At 41.8% G+C, this 11,137-nt stretch overlaps 1 protein-coding gene across 2 annotated transcripts; it reads left to right on the top strand.

The window, feature by feature from the left end:
• Positions 1 to 1,108: 1,108 nt before the first annotated feature.
• LOC146672236 (uncharacterized) lies at positions 1,109 to 9,318 on the top strand. 2 transcript variants are annotated; one of them, XM_085405309.1, is made up of 4 exons: positions 1,109 to 1,190; positions 5,632 to 5,763; positions 6,078 to 6,207; positions 7,949 to 9,318. In XM_085405309.1, the coding sequence occupies exons 2-4, from the start codon at positions 5,646 to 5,648 to the stop codon at positions 8,217 to 8,219; spliced, it is 519 nt and encodes a 172-aa protein (XP_085261435.1). In that variant the 5' UTR covers positions 1,109 to 1,190; positions 5,632 to 5,645; the 3' UTR covers positions 8,220 to 9,318. The 2 variants fall into 2 exon arrangements, with proteins under 2 accessions (XP_085261435.1, XP_085261436.1); XM_085405310.1 differs by having other exon boundaries at positions 1,154 to 1,170.
• The last annotated feature ends 1,819 nt before the right edge of the window (positions 9,319 to 11,137 follow it).

Here is an 11,137-nt window from a genome sequence, read left to right as displayed (position 1 = left end):
AGAGCGGAAAGGGACATTTGCCTGGCGTATGTAACAGCCAATCACCTTACAGTTTGAACGTATTTTTTTTCTAGAACCTTTATTTACTTGTTGGACAAAGACAATCACCGTCCCGTAGAAAATATAAAACTTTCCTGCTGTCTTTAAGTTTCTTTCTTTCTTTCTTTCTTTCTTTCTTTCTTTCTGTGGCATTTTTATAGTGTTTAAATTCATTTGCAGCTTCTCCCCCTTTGGTTTGACAAAGAATGTCTTATATTAAGTGTCCTTCTAGTTTCTAGTTGTACTGGTTTTGTTTTAGCTTGTCTCATATATTGCGTCGCCTTTTGGCAGTTTTACAAATCGTTAGTAGTTTTGAGCTTGCGTGTGTGAATTTGCAGTCATTGTCTTCCCGCTTGCATTGGTTTTGCATGTGTTTTTTGTTTGTTTTTCTTTATTTACTTTCTTCTCTTTATGAATTTCTTTAAATCTCTTTTAAAGAATTTTGAGTGTCTTTGTTCTTTGTTTAACTTGGTTTTGTAACTTTTGTTTTATAACTTTTTTAAAAAAAATCTTTGCTTCTCTTTTAAATTTTCTGTCTATCTGTTGGTGTTTTGTGTCTCTTTGTGATTGTTTGATTTACTTATCAGCAAGAAATACTGACAATCATCACTGACCAGGGATCTCTGTTCCTTTGTGCTCCTGGGCCTGTGCTTTGTAGGGCTGTTCTTCTACACGTTTACAACTTAATGTCTCTAGTTTTGTCTCTCTTAAAGTCTCTCTGTTTTTCTCTTTCCTTCTTATCCTTCAGCAAAGCACAAGCACAGGCTGGTAAAATCCACAGATGATCTCATATCTGAAGGATTCAGGAGAAGGAAATATACTCACCAAACAGTGGCTAAAACAGATGAAACCTGGAGTGTCGCCTCAAACCCAAACCACAGTGTGCTGACCACCGGGCCTCCATAATGACGGAGGAAAGGTTTGATGCCGAGTGTGTGTGAGAGAGTTTCAGAACGTGAAGTGTTTTTTTTAGTGTTTATATGCATGTGCATGCATGCTTGTGTGTAGGAGGGGTGTGTTTTATGCTTGCGTTCTCTCCTTCTGGTACTTTCTGCACTTCTTGCATGCCTGTCACTCACTTCTGTTGGGACGAGTGAAAAGATCTGCAGCAGAGGAGCTGCAAAACAACAGGTACATATTAACATTAGCAGGTATGTGCAGAAATATCCATCATTTACTCACATTTATTTTATAGCTGGCTGGTTCAGAAAAGGAAGAGAAGCACTATCAGAGGGCTCTGTTTTTTTTTAAACTGTATTATTTTTACATTTTCTTTATATTTTCTTCTTGTTTTCTTGTTTTGCGTTATTTTGTTAAAAACTGTTGCATTGCTACTTTGCTTTGCAAGAAAACACTTATTGTAGTCGTGCTGCATGAAAGCTCGAGCTCCATAAGTCTAATGCATACTTGAGATGCACCTGAATGAGGTTCTTTATTAATGCAGAGCATGTACATGAATCTGGCATCTGCCGTTGTAATATTGAAAAACTCTTGGGAATGTTTCCATGTGACTTTCTTCACTGCGAGGCCAAACTTATTTCATGGTTCCCAGATTGAGACTGGTTGGAGCTGATGAGATTTTGGTGGCTTAAAATGATGTTGAGGAGAAAAACTGCAGCAGAGACGAAGGCAAAAAGATGTGTTTGTTTGTGTGTGTGGTTATCTTCTTTGGATCCTGTGGGAGTGTGTACTTGCACTACGGGTGGTCAAGTGTGTTCCATTGGTTTAAGGATATGTTTGAGTCCTAAGTAAGTGATGGGTTTGCATGAAAATAATCTGGTAGACCTTCAGAGAAAATCAAGGTAACTTAAGGAACTGTTGTACTGAAGGCACTCAGTCTGTGTGGCTATGATTAGGCAGCTCAAAGATGAAGAAAGACTGGGTCATAGTTAATAAAAACACTGGTTACATAAGTGTTTTTTCCCCCCTGATGACAGAGTTTATTTAAAGGGGCAGTTCCTCTTCTGATCGCTGGATGATGCACCAATGTGCAAATACAAAAATCAATACAGGTTTTGGAAAGCATATTTTGGCATCGCTCAACACCAGGCCACTAATTATGAGTGCTGCTGGTGATTTTTATGATTATGTATAATATGTGCACAGTATGCTGCCTTTATTTGGAGTTTGTGTGGAGTCACTCCAGGGCCTCTGTTTTCCTTCGACAGTCCAAAAACGAGTGATTTTAAACTGGCTGGATAGTTAGATAGATACTCCCCAGGATGCTATGTTTATGAATGATTCAAAAGAGACTCAAATGATAAGTACAGACACGTATTCTAAAAAGACGACTACAGCTGTAAAACAAAAAACTTTGTTATCCAACAAGTCTTCTCAGAGAGAGCCAATGGAAAACATCACTTGTTGAAATGAACCAGAATGATCCCTGAAATGGCTTCAAACCCCGTCCGCTTCACTTTGAGCTTAACGGCAGGTTTATTTCTGTTTAAACACACGTGTGCAGGAAGGCCGGCTGTATAGTCTGCTGCTGCCTCTGTGTATTTTTGCAGGCATGTGCGGAACAAACACAAAGCTGCTGAGGTAGACTGTACTCGGCGTGCCTCTGCAGCTCTCCTCTAAGTCGCTCTGTCAGGTCTGGTTTGTGCATCGGCGCTCTGACTCGGGCTCGGACTCGCTCTTTAATGCGAGCTGACTGCAGGAGCTGAGAGTTTATCGCTTCTTCCTGTGTTCCACTCCTGACAAGCCTGGAAGACTTAGAAGTTTGTACACTCAGTAGTTAGATTTCCTTTCTCTGCTTTATTAGGATTGATAGCCACGGTGGTAGTAAAGCCACACAAGGCCTTACACAGTGCTGAGGAATAATCAAATCTCTAGAGCAAACTCGCTTCGGCCGTACAGAGCAATGTTTCCAGACAGATATTGTGCAGTTCAGCAGGAGGCAATCTGCATTTCATAAGGCTGAGCACAAAGAAGCAGCTTGAATATACGATTCAATTATTTTAATGCCATGCAAACAACCAAACTTATCGACATGTCTGAGTCGTTTGGGTGTGATGCTGAGCCGTTGGTGGTTTGCTGGTGATTCAATTAAATTGCTAGAGTGCCTTCGTTAAACCATTGTTGCCAATTATTTCTAAATCAATCAATCACCCAGTCAAAGAATCAATATTCACACAGCAAAATTATTTAAAGTGCTCATTAAAAAACGAGGTGTCAAAAGAAAAGCTGCGTCTGCATGTAAAGCCAGCAAATAAGCAAAGCAGAGCAGAATAAACAAGGATTAAAAGAGACAAGTGGGACACATGTCAACATTTAAATGATTGAAATAAGACAAAGAAACACAAGGGGAAGATTTGAAAGGACCAGTTCTTCTCATTTTCAATTTTTAGAACAGCTTTGCATGAGTCACAGTTCAAAATAATCCTTCTTTATCTCATACTGGGGCTCCTCCACCGCTTTCTTCTGATTAGCTGCCCCTCATCAACAGAATGTGGGCGGGGCTTCTGTTCTGAGGTAGACCTGCGGTGTTTATCCTTTTCATTTGTACAGTTGTAATCGCAGTAATCGCAGTTGGGTGCGGAGCAAAGCAACTGCACCGAAATGCTTTGGAGGAGAAGGTTCATTTACCATGTGGAAGTGATCTGACTTCTGACTCCTAGCAGGAGTACGTTGCAATTTTGAGCAAAATAAATAAATAAATAAATAAATGGCAGTGTATGCTTTGTGTTCTGGTATACAGCGAGGTGAAAGGTCTGTATGGGCTAGCAACTATCCGTGAAATGAATGTTAATTCTCTGTGTTCTCCAACATTTGAGAGTGCAGCATCTTCTTCCTGTATTTACTTTTGTTGCTCCCGCCTCAAACGCATCTGGCCAATCAGCAGACTGAAGATTCTTACGTGGTTTGCACTGATTCCTTTTGGCTCGTTTGGAGTTCGCTTGGATTTTTCTGTGTGAAAAGAAATCAAATCACGGAAAACTACAAGTTTACAAACTTGTCAACTGATTCAGACCAGAGTAAACGAACTATAGGTGTAAAAACAAACAAACAAACAAACAAACAAACAAACAAACAAACAAAAAAACCTCCAAAAAACCAAAAAAATTCTAAGGCAATAGACAGGGGTCAAAGTAGGTGGTAACTCTCTCCTCTATTTGAGCAGTGTATTTATATGTTAGGAACTAATGAAAAGTAATGCAACAGTTTATTCTAGAGGAACAGAGTGGCATTTAAAGCTTTATAGAAACAGAGAGCAGCTGGGACAAGTCGCCAATCTATCACAGGGCCAACTCAGAGAGACACACTCTTATTCACACTAACAGCTAGCTTAGAATCACCAGTTAACCCTAACAAGGATGTCTTTGGACTGGGCAGGAACCAGTGTCCCAGGAACCCATAAAAAGCATAATATCCTCTGGGATCAATAAAGTATTCTGATTCTGAAAGCGTGCAGGCAACAACAACACCACAGAGAAAGGCTCCAGTCAGTTAATGATAAACAGTAACTTTTCATATGTCTACATATCTGTAGAAAAAACCAACCGTGCTAGAGGGACAAGAAAAACATAATTAGGGCAAAGTCAGGGTTGCGTGATCCAGCTCTAACTGTATGCTTTATCAAAAAAGTCCAATCTTAAAAGTAGAGCGTGTGTCTGTCTGCTGGACCCAAACGTTTAAAGTTTATATGTAAATAAACTGTTTTACAAGAGCAAAAGTCACAAAATGTTTTATGAGATAAAAAAAGGTTAAAAAACTAAAAGTGTTTTTCTGGAAGTGTAATAAAAGTTCCACAACCTCAAACGCACGTCTCCTTTTGTCCTTAACCAGCACTGATCAGCTCACCTCAGAGATCCAGTACTTATTTATGGCTGAAGTTCTGGTCATCAATAACTCTGTGTGTGATCACCAGATTTTTAAATTGAACCCTAAACCTTTTGTAGAGCCGGTGTAAAGAGGACAGTGTCACGGCGGGAGCTCTGAGAGGACCTGTGAGAAGCCTCGCAGTCGCTTCCTACACTGTTTATAAGAGAGGATGTGCTCAGGCAGAGGACTCATGAATAACTGAGGTGTTCAACAGATGATAAAAACAAGTTCACACAAGACAACCAGCGTGTTTATCAGAACTGTCTGATCAGAAATTTCACCCAGCTGGAGGCTCTGGCTGCAGTTCAGCTCCAAGTGCTCTGTTAGGATAAGACAACGAGGTGTTTAAGACCACACGGGGCCTGATTATTCGAGACGCTGTGTTGGAGAAGGACTTTAAATTCACTTATTGAGAGAGAAGCTAATACCGTAAAACTGAAGGCTTTTCATGGCGTGATTGTAAAGAGACCACACTCGCAGTAACAGATCAGTGTGCTGGTCTCTGACACAGGATGCTTCTAAAGATGCCAACACTGATGAGACTACAGAGGGTTGAGATCTGTTCAGTATTTCCATTTTAACTTGGTTGGATTTATGTAACCATCATGTTTTGGGTTAAATATGTTTCAACCTCTGTGCTGGGCTGGACAACAGTTATTCATCGATTTAACAGGGTGGTAATGTTAAAACTGAGGGCTCAAAGTGGGGCTCAGATGGATTGAAATCACTCTTCCTCATCATCAGATCATCTGCTGCTTCTGCCTGCAGGTGCGAGTGCGATCATGGCCTCCAAGCTGAGCGTGCTGCTGCTGGTACTGACTGGCTCCACCTTGACGGTGCTGGCCCAGAGGCGACGCCCGGCGTCCAAAGCCACCGACGAATGGAACTTCAAGGAAGGCTGTGAGCACCCAGATTACTCTCTGTTTACTCTGGGTCAAGGGTCAAGTTCAGGGTCCATCATGATGAGGTCAAAGGTAGAGGTGAAAGATCACACTGCTCAGAGAAAGCCTGCCTGTTAAACCTGTACATGCAGGTTCCAAGCTGGTGTCTTAAAATATGAAATACTCCTTTAAGAGGCTCACACAGGAGCTTCCTTGAATCTGAATTTATTTTGAAGTAAACAGGACCTCTGGGGCTTATTATGGTGTGTTCTCACTAATCGTTACAAAGTGAAGATGGCTGAAAATTAACAGTGCTGTGACTTTCTGTCCCAGCTGACAGGGTGAACATGCGCAATGTGGCCAACCTGACCGAGGTTCTGGACAACTGGCGGTTCGACATCATCAACCAGATGAAAGGGCTCCTGCAGAATGACCACCAGTCTCTCCTGCCGGACTACGCCAGGTACGAGAGAGGGTCTCATTTATTCGTTTATGACGCCACAAAATCCCACGGCACACAAACCTCTGATGTGCCTTACAGTTCAGATCTACTGTTCCTTTTAGCTGAGTGTTCCTGCCATAATGCGACTAATGCAGTAGCTGAATTTTGCCATTTGCACAGCTGATAGGTGCACAAAGAAGTCCAGAAATCCAGCACGAGCTCATGAAGCTGGCCGGTACACTGACAACTGTGTGCAAAGCTGTCATCAAGACAAACAGAGGCTGAAATAGAAAGCATATATTTGGGTCTTTTCTCACTACATAAATCCATGACAGTAACAGAAGAGTGTAAACGAACGAGCAAACTGTTCCCCGTGAGTGAAGCGAAACAGTCTCTGAGAGGCACCACAGGAATGCGGTTTAGCCGTGGGGCTGAAAATGAAGTCGGGGGTTTACTGGGTACGCTCTGCGGCCGATGCCGTCAGAGGAAGCTGCAGCTGAAACGGCATTTTTTTTTTTTTTTTTTTTTTTTGAACTTTTAATTGCAGAGCAGGAAAACAGCAGTCACCAGCATATACATACACAGGACAAAGATGCATCTACATGTATAGCAGGACGTGGGAGGCAGAAAGAGAAAGCCAACAGCAATATTAATAAACAATGAAAAAGGTTAACAATCGTCCCTTTGTTGCCAGGCTAAATCCCGTAAGCCCGATTTCAACCTCTGAGCAGAAGGAGTGTTCAGGTGGGCCAAAAAAGGGTCCCATATGCGATAGAAAAGGAAAGGTTTGTCCTTAAGTGCTGTAGAGAAGGCTTCCATTGGCATGATACATATCACAGACTGTAGCCACTGGTTGACAGATGGGGCCTTATCAGAAATCCACAGTACCATAATGCACTTTCGAGCGTAGTGCAGCAGTATGTGAAGGAGATCTTTGCTGCGAAAGCCGGCAGGTAGCTCATCGTTCAGTCCTAACAGGCAAGTCCTTGGACCCAGATGCAGTCGGCAATTAAATATAGTACATAGCTTGTCTATAAGTGATCTCCAAAACTGTAGAATAACAGGGCAGCTCCACAGACAATGAAAAAAGGAACCAACAGCAGACTGATGAAACGGCAATTTAAACGTCAAAATAGAAACTGACCGAAAGGAGCTCCAGTTTTCCAGAGGGGGACTCTGCAGCTTCCTGCCGCTCACCGCAGGTCAGCAGACGAGACATCGCTGTGGTCCAGAAGTTACATAAGCACAGCTGCAGACATGTTTCTCCCTCAAATTTAATTTTCTTACATAAAGTCTTTTAGTTCAGTTTTTCTGCTGATCCACTGATCAAAGTCTGTGTTTGTCATCTTACTTTAACCCACAGTTTGATGTTGTGATTGATCCTGGACTGTTGGTCGCTTTCATACATGGTTTGCTTTATAAATGTCTACATTAAGGAACACACCCACTCACAATGAGAGAAGAGAGTGTGCAGTTTGCAACAGGAGTATAAAGAAAGAAGACTTTGTAGCCTATATTTCTGGGTAACTAGACATGAACATAAATTACAGATGTCATGTAAAACCTGCAAGAAAAAGACTTTTAAACTAGAACAGGGAGCACTAACTGCAGCGAGGATCACACGTGTGCTACCAAAGAGACTTTTAGTGAAAGTTATGTGTGTGGCGAGCAGGCAGCAATCTCTACTAGCACAGGATGAAGAGGAAACTAAAGCGTTGCGTGTGTGTTTGATTTATATTGTCTTCACTCGCCCCGTGTTCAGGATCCAGCCGCTGTCTGAGGCCTTAGACGACCTTTTCAAAGAGTTCAACGCCCTCAAGACTCGTCTGGGCGATCTGACCGATAAGTTCACCGCCATAGAAACTTTTATCGATGAGGTCAAAACCAGCCGCGCAACCAGCTCCAACGCCAACACCAACCCGAACCCGAACCCCAACACCAGCGCCAGCACCAACCCCAACACTGGCACTGCTGTGGCTCCAGTCGTCAGGCAGAGGCGGGTGATGAGGAAAAAGGCCCCTGCCTCGTCCTAACCGGACGGCTACGACGAGGCTTTTCCTCTCTGACGTTTGCTTCTCAGGCTGTTTGTGTCTGAAGCTAATCTATTCTTTTTAGCAGGCTTTACTATATTATGAGCTTCTGCATAGCTCAGCTTTTTATAGGGAGATCTAACATCTCTCACTCTCATTTGAAAATTCAGAAAAATGCCAAATCAGCCATTATTCGCTAATATATGCAATTAGTCGACAGAGAAACTAAACAAATGTGCTCTATGCACTGAGTTTTACATTTTATTTTATTCAGAACCTCTTCATCATCTTTATCATCAGGTGAGATCTCACCTGCATGGGTGTATTAACCTCTTTAGAGTCCCCGCAGCCCTCGGCCTGGAGCTTTCTGCTCACCTCCATTATACCTGTCAGTTTTCTAATTTCCTCAAAGCCAAGCAGAGCTCACATGTCAAATTAAAACAAAACTCTAATAAATGACCAGCTAGCTGCTTCTTCACGTGTTATTCTGGTGCCTAAAGAACAAAAATGGGCTGTTTTTAAACACATTATAAAAGAACACAATGGCCTGACCTGATGACCTGATGACCCTGACCCCTGACCTGGTTGAGGTTTTCTTTGTGTAGATTATTTTTAAAATGAAAGAAAAAGCAAAGCTCACCTGAAAGCAGAATCTGGAGATCCAGAAGGATACCTGGATCTAGATCAGTTTTTGTCTTTGAGAACATCACAACAACACCTTCCACTTTTTACTTTGTATTGATGACGACTGTCCTTTCTTGCAATGATAAAGAATCAAAGAATCCTCCGAAACTTCCTGGTTCCAGATCCGGAGCAACTCCAAGTATCAGCCCACGTCTGTGCCTAACCTGTTCTGCACAGGTTAAGATCAGGTTTGAAGACACAGTTTGGTGAATAAACTGAATACTCAGGGATTCTGGCATTTTACTAAAATATCATCAACAATTGGACACAAAAGTCTAACCCACCAAAATCATCAAGATAATGCTGCCTTATTCAAGCCTTCCTGTGTCTGCACTCTGCTTGCTTATTGTACAAACATGTTTACTGGTTTGTACCTATTGCTGCATTATATAACCTGCAAATAAACTCACTTATTGCATTCAGCTGAGAGTTCTGCTGTGGACTTCTTCAGAAACGAGGTTCGTTTGATCTGAGGAGCAAAGCTCAGAATAAAGCTTTGGTCTTAACTGCGTGACAGTAGATTTCCTGTAATAGTCTTAAAGCAAAGAATCAGTGAAGTTTGAATAGAACCGCTAATTGTGACGTCACTAACGCAATGCATTATGGGACGGTTCTGCACGCAAGCCTGAGATGTATGCATGGACTGTACAGAGACAGTCTTTTGGGGGTTTAAACGTTCCATGTAGACATTAGAAAGCTGTTTTGTTGTAAAATGACACAATGGTACAAATGACGAGGACGGAGAAAGTTCTTTGAGTTTTCTGCAGTGGGAGGAGCAACAAGGAGCTGAGGTCACAGAGCCGAAGACAGCAGCTGGAAGACAGAAAACCATGAACTTCAGCAACATTTCAGGAAATATGCAGGCACTGCTAATTTATCTTATAATACTGATCGTAGCATACGTATGTTAATATGTGCATGTTTACCCTATAACAGCACAAACATGCGAAACAAAGAACTGCCAGTAAGATGGGTTCTTGCTGGTAATTTAAAATATTTTTACACGTTACCTCAGATAAGGCTGTTATCTTAGCTGTCGCCACACAGCAGCCAAAGAAAATCTTCATGCTTTTGTTTTCAAAGAGCAGCTTTCAGAACGTGACAGTGTGATCTTTTGGGTTGTTTTGCGACTGGCTGTTTTCAGTGTGTTTTCTCCCTTATTACCTGTTGGCGTCTATCTCTGCCTTGCTTCTGAGTGAACAGCATCATGGCAGCTTCATGTGGTGCAGAGAACTCCAACCTTCGTGTCGAGTGTGGATCTCAAACCTTTCAAGTCTGATGTTTAAAAGGACTTTATCACAACTTTAAAAGAATTTAAGTGTTTTTCAAATCTCAGTTGCCTCTAACAGCCTTTAGACTGATTTCTAAAAGAGCATTTTCTGCTAAAATCTAAAAGATGTCTTGACCGCGCTCACTCCCAGCATCCAACATGAGCAAACAAGTAAAAGATTCAATTCAATTCAATTTTATTTATACAGCGTGAAATCACAACAACAGTCGCCTCAAGGCGCTTTATATTGTGAGGTCGACCCTACAATAATACATACAGAGAAAAAAACAACACTCATATGACCCCTATGAGCAGCACTTTGGCGACAGTGGGAAGGAAAAACTCCCTTTTAACAGGAAGAAACCTCCGGCAGAACCAGGCTCAGGGAGGGGCGGGGCCATCTGCTGTGATTGGTTGGGGTGAGAGAAGGAAGACAAGATAAAGACATGCTGTGGAAGAGAGACAGAGGTTAATAACAGATATGATTCAATGCAGAGAGGTCTGTTAATACATAGTGAGTGAAGAAGAAACACCCAGTGCATCATGGGAATCCCCCGGCAGCCTACGTCTATTGCAGCATCACTAAGGGAGGATTCAGGGTCACCTGGTCCAGCCCTAACTATATGCTTTAGCAAAAAGGAAAGTTTGAAGCCTAATCTTGAAAGTAGAGATAGTGTCTGTCTCCTGAATCCAAACTGGAAGCTGGTTCCATAAAGATAAAAGTGGAGGCTCTGAGGCTTTTCCACCAGGCACCCTGTTAAAGGTAAAACCATAAAATATTTAATCTTAGGAGCAATTAAACAAGCAGAACAGACTGATGTGTACTGAAGTCTTGATCAGGGTCAGTCTTCGTAGTTATATATCTGCTTTATATTGTGTCCGGTATTTTAATTTGATAGACTTCTATTTTATTTTATTAATATGTTTGTTTCTTCAGAATTTTTGTAACAATTTTAATTGAATGCAA

This window comes from Rhamphochromis longiceps, linkage group LG4 (genome assembly GCF_057381845.1).
Source record: "Rhamphochromis longiceps isolate RC_006_pf linkage group LG4, R_longiceps_female_GT1.1, whole genome shotgun sequence".
NCBI classification, from domain to species: Eukaryota; Metazoa; Chordata; class Actinopteri; order Cichliformes; family Cichlidae; genus Rhamphochromis; species Rhamphochromis longiceps.
Note: the sequence above shows the minus strand (reverse complement) of the source record. Positions and strands in the feature narration are given on the sequence as shown.